At 41.2% G+C, this 14,616-nt stretch overlaps 1 protein-coding gene across 2 annotated transcripts; it reads left to right on the forward strand.

The window, feature by feature from the left end:
- Window positions 1-11,572: 11,572 nt before the first annotated feature.
- LOC143879889 (pollen-specific leucine-rich repeat extensin-like protein 3) lies at window positions 11,573-14,026 on the forward strand. 2 transcript variants are annotated; one of them, XM_077382546.1, is made up of 2 exons: window positions 11,573-13,346; window positions 13,404-14,026. In XM_077382546.1, exons 1-2 carry the CDS (start codon window positions 11,603-11,605, stop codon window positions 13,805-13,807), a joined length of 2,148 nt encoding a protein of 715 aa, XP_077238661.1. In that variant the 5' UTR covers window positions 11,573-11,602; the 3' UTR covers window positions 13,808-14,026. The 2 variants fall into 2 exon arrangements, with proteins under 2 accessions (XP_077238661.1, XP_077238662.1); XM_077382547.1 differs by having other exon boundaries at window positions 11,574-14,026.
- The last annotated feature ends 590 nt before the right edge of the window (window positions 14,027-14,616 follow it).

Genomic DNA, 14,616 nt, shown 5'->3' on the forward strand with positions numbered 1-14,616 from the left:
TTAATGACAAAGAATTAAATTAACGGGGAAAAACAACACAGAGCCGACCCGGCGATTGAGCCCAAAAGCTCACAATACAAAACTTGTCAGGGGGGTGGGGGAGAAAGTGGAAGGTTTCCAAAACTGGGCTGGAAACCCCTTCCCTAGCTAATTTATCGGCTTCACTACTTGCCAACCTTCTTATATGATGAAATGAGACCAATGTTCCCTCCACGCAATTCAAGATCTCATCCATCCAATGAACAAACCACCCAGGATAAGGGAATTCAATTTGTTTTGTTTTTTTCTTTTTCTTTTTGTTCCTTTTCTAATGAGGAGAATTTATATGGTGGAAAACCGTGCATGCATGTACATCCTGAAGAAACAGTGGGGCCAACATTTTTTTTGGTGATCCAAATGATTCTTTATTGGGACCAGACATAGATGGGTCTGCCCCGAAAATCACGTCCATAGATGATCCTAAGCCTTTGATATATAGCGCCGTTCATTTTAAACCTCCACAAATCAGAGGGTTAGGATCATCCTATGAAGAAGATTTTTTTGCACAACAAATGAATGTTTTGGATCAACCAAGTAATGTGGACCATCCCATGGTTTTTTTGGGCTGCATGTGTATGCTCGGTCGTGCATCATATAATTTCTCTCTAATTAGGTATGCCCAAATGCCCAATTGGATTATTTGGAGGCAAATGCTCATATAATTTCTCTCTAATTAGGCATGCCCAATTGGATTATTTGGAGGCAAACTCTCTCTCTCTCTCTCTCTCTCTCTCTCTCTCTCTCTCACAAACACACACACACACTTGTCATTTGTTTCTCCACCTCTACTCCTACATTATTCAATAGATTATATTAAGCTAGGCTCTCCCTCTCCTAACCCAACCAGGTAACTAGGATACCTAACCTACTGTTGCCTCCGCTTTCTCTCCTACTCCAACTAGAAAACCAAGAGGCAATAAGGGAGTATACACCACGTAGAGTCTCAAAAGTTGGAAACAAGAAACCTGTACCAACACCCAATTCCTCGTATGTGTACCATGGGCTCGCTAGAGAGATCTTTGTGAACTCAGTGGACTAGCTAGAGATACTTTAAAACAATAGGGGTCTGTTGTGTGGATTTCATCGAAGCCTACACCAATGTGGAGCTGCGAGAGCTTCTATTGTGTCCGAGGAGTGAGGGGTGTTGGGTGTACCAATTTGGTAAGATATTTAGATTTCTTTGTGTTGGGATTGGTGTTTGTTTCCCACATAAGCGGGGTCCATATCACTAGTTTGACTAAGAGTAGGTTTAGGGCCCATTTGGATACCTCATATATTGTATTTGGATTTGGTTTTGAGTTTGAATACAAAATGAATAGATCCGGCAGCTCATGTTGAAGGAAACTGCCAGATCTATGGATTTCCAATTTCTTATTTGCACAGCTTACTTGAAAATCTGTTTTTTTTTTTCACTATTAGTTGCTGAATTGGAAATCCAAGAATTTGATCGAATCCAAATTACAATGCAAAAAGGGCTGTAAATGTGAGAAATCCAAATCAAAATCTTCTAAATGAAACACTACCCCTATTTATACTAATCCTAGCATGTTAAAGACAAAAACACCCCTCTTGTGGCTATTATATACACTACTACGTGCTTACATGGATATACCCTCCACAAGTATGAAAGAAAAACAAACACAACCACTCTAGGATAAGTGGGGCCCTTAATCTTTGGCCGAGACCCGCTCTTCGTCAGCTTGTCATTTGTTTACTCTTTTTCATTGTATATACACAACAGCGTGGTATCAAATGGATCGCTAGAATCGGAGAAGAACGACAAAGTTAGAATGCTATGCATTTATCATCTAAAGTTTTATCTAGGATTTTAAAAGATTGTTGTGAATTGATCCAGGGTTGTTTTGATTTATTGGTGTGTAGAAAGAGACTTCTTTGCTTCTCTTTTCCAACTTTTCTACTTCTCTGTGGGATAATTGACTCTACAGAGATGTGGGTTGATTTGAAATGACATCAAAGTGCTCAACCTAAAAATTCAAGACTGAAAATTTTGAAGAAAATGGTAGTTTCACTCTCTGGTAAAAGAAAACGAAGGACATTCTCGTTAAATACAGCCGGTACTGACAAGAAAGGATGAGATGTTGGGTAAACTACAGGATATATATATACCAAGTGGAAAAACTTGAATTGAGCATTTTTAATTAGTACTATTTGATTATGTTTTTTTTAGATAATTAACATTATGCTTAGCTTTATCAGCCAAGATCTTATTGGCCAATCACCTCGAGGTGACACGGCACGATACTTCTCGGCCCAACGTGGCCTGCGGGCCAGACACGACATGGCACGATTTGGCCATGGGTCGTGCCGTGCCAGCACGAATAAGGTTGAGGTTAAGCACGGCACAACCCACATACACAGAGTTGAAAAATTATGATAAAAACAAATTCAAAACCTTACAAGCATTGTGAAGAAACGTTGAACCACTCTTTCAAACTAATCTACATAGAAACCCAACATAGATAGAACTCTTGTCTAATATCTATCCATGAAACAAAACAAGAAAAGCAAGGACTCCTAAGAAAACCTAAAAACAAAAGGATTCTATGTGAGTCGGTGGTGTAGTTCACAATTCTCCCCCTCAACACCGACTCGCCAAACTACTCAAACCCGTCATGAATCAACACCATCAGCTCGGTCCCTCGGACGCCATGCAAGAATCATTAGTGACTCTAGCACTCCCCTTCAGCGCTGACTCTCTACTAGTCACGCCAAGTTCTTTTCGAAACTTCACAAACTTCTTGTAACTCAACCCTTCAAAAGTATCATGCAACTTCAATCTCTCACCGTACCACGGTCTCGGAGCCTCCTTCCACAACTTGCACACGTATTGTGGATTCTTTGTACTCTCAAACCCCCCGTGTTGTTCAATGAAAATTTCACGATCCAATTCACCATGTAAGAATGCCTTCTTCACATCCATCTGCTATAATTGCCATTCTTTACAAGCAGCAAGGGCAATGAGCACACGTACCATAGTAATTTTGGCTACTGGACTGAACGTCTCATCATAATCAAGCCCGTACTTCTGAGAGAATCCTCGAGCAACAAGTCTCGCCTTGAACATTTCTACTGAACCATCCACTTTGGTTTTTACCTTGTACACCCACTTACAGGAAATATGTGACATTCCACTAGGTAGTGGAACCAAATCCCACGATTCATTCTTCTTCAAGGCAGTGATCTCCTCTCCCATAGCAATTTGCCACTCCTTGATGTTGTTTGCCTCTTCAAAAGAAGTCGGCTCCTCTAACTTACAATTTTCTGAGGCATTACAATCGACCGTAAGTGTCTCCTCCACCTCACGATCTTCTGAGACATTACACTCTTCCGTAAGTGTCTCTTCCACCTCATGATCTTCTGAGACATTACACTCTTCCGTAGGTGTCTCTTGATCACCAACCAAATTTGTTTCACAATCATGACTTTTCACAACAGGAGATTCTGCAACATTCAGTGCAAAAGAAATCTCCCTCTCAAAGTCATATTCCATAGCAGTCTCTTCCACTGCCACATCACAAGCAAAAGAAGCTTGCATATCCCATTCACCATCATCATCATCATCCTTGTCTTCGGATTCGAGGATAAAATTCCCATCATCAATCTCAATCCTAGCCCGACAATTTCTTCTAATATGACCAAGCTTGCCACATCGATAACAATAAAAATCACGTTTTTCTTCTGACTTTTCATTGTTATTAGCCCGTTCATCTTTCCAATAACCATCCTTCAACTTCTTATTTTTCTGACACTTCCGCTTGCTATTCATCGCAAGTGCTTCCTCACTTTCTTTCACGGATAATCCGGCTATCTGTCTTGCCAACATCTCTTGATTAATCAAGAGATTTTTCAACTTCAGGAGAGACGGTTGCTTTGGCCAACCACGAATAGCAGTGATAAAACCGCTAAACTCAGGCCTCAAACCTCGGATAATCATTCTCCGCATCCGGCTTTCACTAATCTTAGACTCCTCGTCTAATTGAGATATTTCATTATGCAAGTTTTTAGCTTTTATAAAATAATCAGAAACAGATAACTTACCTTGTGTTAATGAGCCGATCTCATTCTCCAAGAACTGCAACCGTGCATCGTTCGCCCGTGAAAAGAGAGATGAGAGTGCCTCCCACGCTTCCTTTGGAGTTTTCACATCTCTAATATGCTCAATCAACTCCTTCTGTATTGACGCCTTCAATACGTACAATGCTTTCCCGGAACGGACCTTCCACTTCCGTAGAGTATCCGCTCTTCCGTAGAGTATCCGCGCCCTCTTCTAGTACCTCGGTGTCGTTGCCATTCACTATTTCCCATCGATCCTGGCCTTGAAAATATGACTCTAAGCACGACTTCCAATAGATGTAATTGGTATTGTTGAGCCTTTCAATTCCCGCTAATTTCCAACACTTTCCACCATCTCTTCTTCCAACCTCGATATCAACTCGAAGCAACCAAAGAACAAACCGGTATTTCCACTTCGATATCCCCTCGAAGCAATCCAAGAACAAACCGGTATTCCGATCGAACACCTGCTCTGATACCACTTGTAAACTTCTTTGGTTAATCTAGGAAGAAAAAAAATTAACGAGAGAGAGTTTCTATACACATAATTGAAAAATTATGATAAAAACAACTTCAAAACCGTACAAGCATTGTGAAGAAACGTTGAACCACTCTGTCAAACTAATCTACTTAGAAACCCAACATAGATAGAACTCTTGTCTAATATCTATCCATGAAACAAAACAAGAAAAGCAAGGACTCCTAAGAAAACCTAAAAACAAAAGGATTCTATTTGAGTTGGTGGTGTAGTTCACATAGCGATCATCTTTCAAAGAAAAAATTTGGATTAAGTCTCTTTCCTTAGATTTTCTTGTGGATTCAAGCTTTTTTATTTCTTCCAGGTAGAAGACGTTGATCTTCACATGAAATCACAAAAAAAAAAAAAATGAAAAATCCATAACAAACAGATCTTCTCTATTGATCCAAATGAATCACATTTCCTCACTTAATTTCAAATAACAAACAGATCTTCTCTATTGATCCAAGAACATATAGAACAATAAGAAAACAATACAATATGAATATCCAAATTCAAATCCTAGAAAACAGAAGATAAAAAGCAGAGGAAAGTGAGTTGGGATTGAAACCATAGAATGTAGAACTGGCGTGAGGGGGATCAATTTTCTTATTGGCTGACTAGAATTCATACTTATAAATTCGTCACCTTAGACCAATTCTGGATGAACGAAACTTCGCTCAGGTCGGGGTCTGAGGAAGATGGCTACCCCCATTTACGTTGCCCAATAAAAGCATGCCACCTTGAAACCCAGCTGCATTTTTTTCGACAAAATAACGTCTATATCTCTGCCTTTCCAATTACACGATAGTGTAAGCCCGAGAGTCGAGTATGCTTCAAAAAGTGCGCTTACACCATAGGATGATCCAAACTGTCCATTTGATGGCCTATAGTCTAAATACATTCTAACCCAAAAAATCATTTTTATCGGATGATCTTAGCCCTACGATCTATAGGGGAACTGCATATTTTGGACACTTCTATATAAGTATTGGGCACAATCTATTTACGTCCTTGACCATCAAATGGACGGTTTAGAAATAATTTGGAAACCGGATATTTTGGAAACCTCTATAAATCAATGTCGAGATTATCCTATGGAAATATTTTTGGGGCACAATCTATTTACGTAGTTGTCCATCAAATGGTCAGTTTAGATCATCCTATGGGGCACAATCTACTTTCGTTGCTGCCCATCAAACGGACAGACAGTTTGGACATCTTATGGTGTAAGCTATACAATACTTTTGAAAAATACTGGACTATACGTAACACGTAATTGAAAAAGCAGGGACAAAGATATCATTTTCTCGATAAAAAATACAGCTGGGTTTCAAGGGCTTAAAGCAACTTTCCAAAAGGCAAGGTAGCATGATTTTTTTGGCCGCGTAGATGGGGTGAACGATCTTCCTCAGACCGGGGGGGGGGGGGGGGGGCGGGGGGGGTCTCTGAGCGAAGTTTCGTTCATTTTGGATACCTCTAAAATTATGTGTGGCCTGGGGGCGGCGTGCGATCCATAATGGATAGAGAAGACGATCCGGTCAAAAGGTTACGAAGGATAATCGTGGGGCCTGAAAGCTAACCCACATTTGGAGGGAAACTCCAAGAAACAAGTGTAAGAACATCTTTTCTCCACAAAACACACTTTTCATAGTGTTTAAAAATTTAAAAAAAAAAAAAACTCCTTCCCAATTACATTCTTTCCATACATAGAGAAAAGGTTTCTCTTATTACAAGTGGTAACATAATGGAAAGAGAAATAAATATTAAAAAAACAGCTACAATCACATCCAACTAGCAACTCCAATTTAGAAACAAGAAAAAAAAAACACTAAAGTAATTTTGTAATTTAATACTAGTTGCTTTCCGAGCTAGGTGGAAAATTAGTAATGGTTATTCTAATGAAATATAAACAAACAAATACTTCCTGTTAGATAAAAATAAAAAATGGAAAGTTTCCAAAGGTTGGCTAATGAATTTGGTTACTTGCTAATTTGAAATCCTTAAATGGAAATAGGGTGTTATAGGCAAGACTAGCTATGTTTGGTATTTTCCTAATTAAAGTTGAACTAATTTAAATAGTTTCTAAATATATAGGAAATGAAAATTTCTCGGCGCTGATATTCCCCTCCCCCCAGGTAAACGGGTAAAATCCCCCCTATAACGGCTTCTGTGAGAGTGGTTCGCTGCTTTAGGATAAATTCACCCCTTTAACGCTTTTCTTTTGCCTTTAAAACCTAACGAATAACGATATTGAAGGGGGGAGGGGGAATATCATTTCCCAAATTTCTAGTATGTGGTATCTTAAATTAGAAACTTATCCAAATTAGAAGCTTCAAAAATAGAAACTTTGGCCGGAATCGACGAGGACAGTCGATCTGAACCTCCTGATCGTCGATCAAGAGGTCCTGAGTGGAGCTTTTTTCCCCTTGCTTTTCATCCTTTTCCTCCCCCTTTCTTCACTCAGGTCTCTCCATCTACCATCTCCCCTCATTATTGGGTAAGATAATATTCCATGGAAAAACAAACATTAACTAAGCCGGAAATTTTTGACATGGACGAGACTTGCACCCACTTATTGCCCTATAATGACCCATCAGATCAATGGCGAATATAAGATAGCCTTAGGCCCTGTTCATTTAAGATTATGACAACCGATTGTGAGTTCAAAACCAATTATCAGACTTAAAACGTAATTTTGAGTCCAATAATTGGTTTTGGACTCCGCGGTTGTCATAATCTTAAACGAACAGGGCCTTAGGCTCTGCTCGTTTTGGATTTGGAGAATCGATTGTGAATCCAAAACTGATCACTGGTCTCAAAATTGCCTTTAATTTTGAGTCCAAAACTTATCTCATAAGATTTATGTGCAAATAATTTTTAGGAATGAAGAGGCCTTAAATTGTTCTGCCAATCAATAGAGGTGGCAAGGAACTTTATGCAGGGGAGCTAATAAGAGCTTTACCCTAAAAAAAAATCACAATAAAAACCATAAATACGGGACGGAAGAGAGGTCAGTCTCAAGAGAGTAAAAGTAGTAAGAGAGGAGTGCTTCTATAAACTCCTGAGTCTTTGAAGTTTGAGTTGTGTAATTCTGCAATAGCAATTATCATCTGCATGTGTTGGATAAGAGAATAGTCAATGTTATTAGGTGGTGGTTGTTAGTTTTCCTTGAGTGTATGTCTTTATGTTGTTCACAAGCAATGGCTGAGAAAGAGGATGGGTTCCTTTCTTTTATTTGTACTCACTACGGACACCCTCTTTAAGAGGAAATCTCGGATGATCAGAACCATTCATCTCTACTGTAGAGCTATCCTAACCATCCGTTAGTGTTGCATTTCCCAATCAAATGTACTTAAATATTCATCTAATTTTGGAAGTTAATTAGGTTCTTTTAATGCTATGGATTTTTTTTGTGTCATGGCAATCCATAGTGGGGGCCCACTAAGTGAATGTTTTTGGATCATCAAAGAGTTGGGCCCCCATGCGGGGCCTTAAGCTTAACAATTTTGTGGAGGCATCACCAACTGTTAAATAAATAGATAGTTGACCCTTCTAAAGGCATCACCAACTCATGTTGTGGAGGCACGTATGTGTTTTTTCTTTTCTTTTAATTAGTTGTTTTAAATAAAGAATTTGAATAATAATTTAATTCTATTTATGCCTGGATCATTAACAATTTTTATTTTTTTATTTTTTTTGAAGGTCAGCTTGAGCTAGGGTTCATCATCTGTATGTCTAAAATTTTTAAGTATTTATCTGGTAGATATATACAACAAAAATAAATTATCTATTTTTAATGTGAAAAAAGCAACTGTCTATATTCATTAACACACCCTCTACAAATTGGAGTTGGATTTTGCACAATGGCCAGCTATGGCAAGGCCTAACCTCCATTTGTTACGAAAATATTGCTTAGGGGGTTAGTTATTCAGTCAATCTCAAGACTCGGTGTGGTTGAGATACTGAGGGAGCAGTTATTTAGCATTATCTTTTAAATTGCTAGTAGTGCCGTTGTGGCTTATCTGTAGGGAGCATTTTCTTTTAGTTGCTTATTTGTAGGAAGGAGTTAGCCTTCTTTTCTTATTTAAATTCAGTCGTATGTGAGTTCAGATCATCAAGTATCAAAGAAAGACAATCTATTTGGTTGCTGTCTTGCACTCTCTTTTAATTATTAACACCATTGGGGCCACATGTACGAGTGATCTAAGCTATTCACTTTTTGGGGCTTAGGTAGGCTGTGCCACAGAAATCTTCTTCCTAGGATGATCCTAACCCTCCGATTTATTCAGGTTTTCATGCTCGTCGTCCATTATATATACCTTCACGAGTGTCAGGATGATCCTAGGAAGAAGAATTTGAGGGGGCAGCCTATGTGCATTGGGTCCCCCAACAAAACAATGGTTTAGATCACACAAATATGTGGGCCCCATGGAATAAAAAATACTACACTTTGCGCACTTGTGTACACGGTACGAAAACTCTAATTTTGGTCGGCTTTTCTCTCTACTTTTCTCATTTGAATAAATAGTTAACCGAACCGACCCTTCTAAAGTCATCACCAACCACATGTTCTCCACCCAATTTTTTTTCCAAATACGAGATATTAAATATTTAATTCATTTCGATTTACGCGTGGGTCCGTAAAACATATTTTGCGCCTAAATTTGGTTTTACGCCCATTTTACGTCTGAAGAGACGGAACCTACGCATAGATATCCACACGCCATTGTTTTAATAATAGCACTCCTCTCTTTACTCTTCCGGTTAGCGGGAGTCTGGACAACGAATCGACACAAGTAATTAGGGCGATGATATTTTCACCCCCTCTACAGTACGCATGCGCCCCCTCTCTTTAGGGTGATTTTTCGTCAAAAAGCATTAAAGTTGCCCACAAGGGGCGCATGCCTACTGCAGGGGGGTGAAAATATAATACTCCCAGTAATTAATAAGGTGAGGGGTGCCATTATTAAAATTTGGGTAGTGTAGATATCAATTTTCCTTTTATTTAATTGCCGTCAGTGTTTTTCAGAGAACCCTCTCAGGCGCCAGTGACCACTGTCAGCCGTACACGTCGGCGTCGGTGGACCTGGCCCGGCCCGGTCCAGCCTAAGGGTCGGATTCCCGGTTTTGCCATTCAATGCGCGTTTCCAAATTTGAATTGAAATGACTACAGAACTTGGCGCCACAGACTAGGTGGGCCCCTCTCTCTTTCTCTCTCTCAGTAAATATTGCAGACAAGAGAGATGATTTTTTCGCCCCCACTGTAGGATTAATGCTCCCCTCTTAACATGAAGTGTGGGCAGACTTTAACTCTTTTCGATGTCAAATCAGGCTAACAGGGGGCGCATATTCTAGAGGGGGGTGAATAAATCTTGGCCCTTATTATAATATGGTTAGACTCGTCGGACCAAAAGATGGCCTGACATAATTCAATTGTATTTGCTTGCATATAGGTGAATCCTGCTGTAAAGCCAGTGAAATATTTTATATAAGTTGCTGATATCGGCACTACCCTGTTTTAATAATTGCACAAAATCAGTTTGTCTTTCCTATTTTAATGGATTTCTAAGTGCTGTTTGGGAACTGCACTAACCTTTTAACAGCTGTTTAAATAATAAAAGAGAAAAATGAGTTAGTGCAATTATCAAAACTCAGTAGTACCAATATCAGTAGCCCTTATATAATGAGAAATGATAATTTATCCCCATTTTCTAGAATTTGTACCTTTAACACCTTTTATTTCACTTTTCCTAAGAATGAATTCTTAATCAAGAAAAGACAAAAAACAGGATGAAATGTTGGGAAATATGGTGGAAATACTAATCTCTCATATTATTTCTATGGATGACAATGGATCCACTTATGATATGTCTTGATCTCAATCTAGATCCCATATCTCCCGATCCTCTTTGGATCTTAGTTTCTAAGTTGGGGTCACGTTCAAAGTTGGTTAGATGTTGGTATTAGGGCTGCAACTTGAGCTGGGTTTTACCCAACCCGCATCGACCCGACCCGAAAATAGCCTAGGTTGGGTTCAGATTTCATGGGTTTCGGGTCGAGCCGGGTTGAACATTCAAAAGCCCGCATGAATCTCAGGTCAAGCCGGGTTTGAAAAAGCCCAACCCGAGTTACATAAGTTATAGTATGTACATTTTTTTCTATTGTTAGTTAAAAGTTAAAAGTGAAAACCCACGCACCCACTGTTACTGTATGTGAGTGTAATTTCTGCTTCTATGAGTTGAGTTGATTCAAGTGTTTGATTCAGCATTGTTTGATTGTAATTACAACATTGTTTAATTACAGCATTGTTTGATTCAAGTGTGATGTGAGTGTAATTACATCATTGTTTGATTCAAGTGTAATGTGAGTGTAATTTCTGCTTCTATGAGTTGAGTTGCCTTGCCAAACAAGAATTTTCCTTAAAAAATTGCGTCAATGTGAAAAAACCCGACCTGACCTGAACCGACCCGAGATTTATCATGGGTAGGGCCAGGTTTGGGAATCGTGGATTTTCCGAAAAAAAAACCCGACCAGACCCGACCCGAGATATTTCTCGGGTAGGGTTGGGTTCTCCAAAACCCGACCCGCCCGACCCGAGTTGCAGCCCTAGTTGGTATTGTAAAGCCCAACTCAAGTTGCAACCCTACATGCTAGGAATTCTCATATGCATCGCATTATTAGGAGACATATTTGGAACTAACATGATACATGGGTGTGTTCATATCAATCTCCTGTAAAAACTCAGCCAGCACGCTCCGTCCTTCCTAGCTTAACGATTAAATGAAACCAGTCGCCTCAGTTGGGCCCATTGTGTTGGAACTTTTGTTTTTACGGTGAGACAGCCTCTGACCTTTCTACACGACGTTTAAAGACAGAGATGAAACAAAAAAAGTAAAAAGACAGAGAAGACACTATAAACAACCATCTAAGCTTCTCAGAACCCATGTGAGCTCTCTCTCCCATCTCACCATGCTACCTCTCCCCCTCCTCTTCCTCCTCCTCCTCCTCTCCATCCCTCAAATCCCAGCCGACACCATCAGTCCCAGCCTCACATTCCAAAACCATAACCTCCGTCGAGCCTACATTGCTCTCCAAGCATGGAAATCCGCCATCATTTCCGATCCCTTCAACATGACCGTCAATTGGAACGGCCCCAACGTCTGTTCCTACACCGGCATCTTCTGCTCCTCCTCCTTATCCAATCCCTCCCTCCACGTAGTCGCCGGTATCGATCTCAACCATGGCGATATCGCCGGATACCTCCCGCTCGAGCTCGGCCTCCTCACCGACCTCGCTCTCTTCCACATCAACTCTAACCGATTCTGCGGCGTAGTCCCCACCACATTCTCCCACCTTAAACTCCTCTTCGAACTCGATCTCAGTAACAACCGCTTCGTCGGGACTTTCCCTACCGTAGTCCTCTCACTCCCCTCGTTAAAATATTTAGATCTCCGGTTCAACGAGTTCGAAGGTCCGATCCCGTACGGACTCTTCGATAAAGATCTCGATGCTATTTTTGTTAATGATAACCGGTTCCGGTTCGGGATACCGGAAAATCTTGGGAACTCTCCGGTCTCGGTTGTGGTTTTCGCTAACAATGATTTAGGTGGTTGTATCCCGGGCAGCATTGGGCAGATGGGGAATACGTTGAATGAGATTATATTCATGAATGATAACTTGACCGGATGCTTGCCTGTTGAGATTGGGGAGTTGAAGAAGGTTACTGTGTTTGATGTCAGTTCTAACCGGCTGGAAGGGCCGTTGCCGGTTGCTGTTGGGAATATGAAGAGTTTGGAGCAGCTTGACGTGGCGCATAACCGGCTAACGGGGGTTATACCTTCGAGTGTTTGTCAGTTGCCGAGGTTGGAGAACTTTACGTACTCGTATAACTATTTCACCGGAGAGGCGCCGGAGTGTTTGGCCGGTGCCGGAGGGAAGGTTGTCGACGATAGGGAGAACTGTATTTCCGGCAGGCCAGGTCAGCGGTCTAGAAATGAGTGTTCTTCTGATGCTGTTCGGCCGGTGGATTGTAGTAAGTTGCAATGTGGTGGAGGTCGAGGTAAGAAGCGGTCGGAGGGGAAGCGATATCCGTCGCCACCTCCAGCGCCGGTTCGAAGCGTTTCGCCGAGGCCAGATTTTAAAATTCGTCCGCCTCCACCGGCTTCGGAATCTTCGCCAGGGATGAAATCTCATACGCCTCCTCCGCCACCGGCTTCTGAATCCTCGCCGGTGACGAAATCTCATGCGCCTCCGCCACCGGCTTCTGAGTCTTCGCCGGGGAAGCACTATCCTCCGCCACTGTCGAAAGCAGGGCATTCTCCACCACCTTCTTCTGAAGCAACACCTCCACCTCCTCAGCATTCTCAGTCGCCAACGGAGTTTCCACCACCCTCCTCACACGGTCACCATTCTCTTCCTCCACCACCACCGGTTGATTTTGTACCTCCGAACCCACATCATACTCCGCTACCTCCACCGCCAACCGGTTATCATTCAACGCCACCTCCACCTTTAATGGAGGTTTCACCACCAACCCATTATCATTCATCGCCACCTTCACCTCCAATGGAGGCTTCACCGCCAACCCATTATCATTCATCGCCCCCTTCACCTCCAATAGAGGCTTCACCGCCAACCCATTATCATTCATCGCCACCTCCACCTCCACCTCCAATGGAGGCTTCTCCGCCAACCCATTATCATTCATTGCCACCTCCACCTCCAATGGAGGCTTCTCCGCCAACCCACTATCATTCATTGCCACCTCCACCTCCACCTCCAATAGAGGCTTCACCACCAACCCATTATCATTCATCGCCACCTCCACCTCCAATGGTGACTTCACCACCAACCCATTATCATTCATCACCACCTCCACCTCATTTTGATTTTACACCACCTCCAATGTCTAAACCAATGCCACCACCACATTCTACTCCACCGTCACCGGTGCAATTACCACCTCCATCGCCACCACCTTTGTGCGAATTTCCACCCCAATCTCCTCCCCCAACCTACCATTCTCAGCCACCTTCGTCTCACACACCATCAATTCCAAAGAATCCTTTGCCTCCACCACCGCCTCCTCCGCCGGTGATTGAAAACGTACCTCTCCCACCGATTACAGGCGTTTCCTATGGATCTCCACCTCCACCAGTAATTCCCTATTACTGAGCTTATATTTCTCTGGATTCCCATTTATTAACATATTCTTTCATCGCATTGCAATCACATTTCAGTAACAAGCTATATCCCGTGTAATTTTCGTTTCTTTTTTTCTTTTTTCTTTTTGTGGGTTCTTATTAAGATCGATGGGTGCAGCACGACCTTTTTGTGGGTGTCTGTTAATAGTATAAATTTCTCTTCGAATAAGAGCATTATTAGTTTTTTTTTTTTTTTTTATTATTATCTACACGCGAGTTGCATCCCTATAATCTGATGAACTTCCTTCTTCTTTCTAGATTTTCATTTAGTTTAAGTACATGGTTTGTATTTTATTGATTATCAGCCATCTTCATTTTTCTGAGTTTCAATGGGAAAAAATAGTAAATTTTGGTAAAAACTTCTCAAGCAGCAATGACATTCTTACCAATTTTGATACCTTTTTCACCATCTCTTTATCTTTCTACCCTTTTGATGGGTTCGTAAATCTTACAAAACGAAATATTATAAGATCCAGGGGAATAATTCAAAAAATAAAACTGGAGACGCGGAGTTTTTGTTGTTTGACGCTGAGATATAGCGACAGTGACAGTGTCCCGAATTTAATATAATCAATAGCTCGCGTGCGAAGGTACCCTGCTTCTTTATAAGGTCACCCCTTTAAGTGTTTCTTACTTTTATGACGGCGACCAGTCTTGAGAGCAGATGAAAAGTACTTGGGATGTGAGTCCTAGCATTCATTTGGGAAGATGACCTGAAAATTCATCTCCGTGTGGGGCACCCCTGTAAGAAGGAAATTGGGTCGTGCTGACTTCGTGGCT

The sequence above is a fragment of the Tasmannia lanceolata genome, unplaced genomic scaffold (genome assembly GCF_043159265.1).
Source record: "Tasmannia lanceolata isolate RefF3 unplaced genomic scaffold, GAP_Taslan_0.1 ptg000006l, whole genome shotgun sequence".
In the NCBI taxonomy this organism is placed as follows: domain Eukaryota; kingdom Viridiplantae; phylum Streptophyta; class Magnoliopsida; order Canellales; family Winteraceae; genus Tasmannia; species Tasmannia lanceolata.

Bases quoted from the DNA above. Each gene is read 5' to 3' on its own strand.
- LOC143879889 (XM_077382547.1), top strand. From the start codon at position 11,603: ATGCTACCTCTCCCCCTCCTCTTCCTCCTCCTCCTCCTCTCCATCCCT.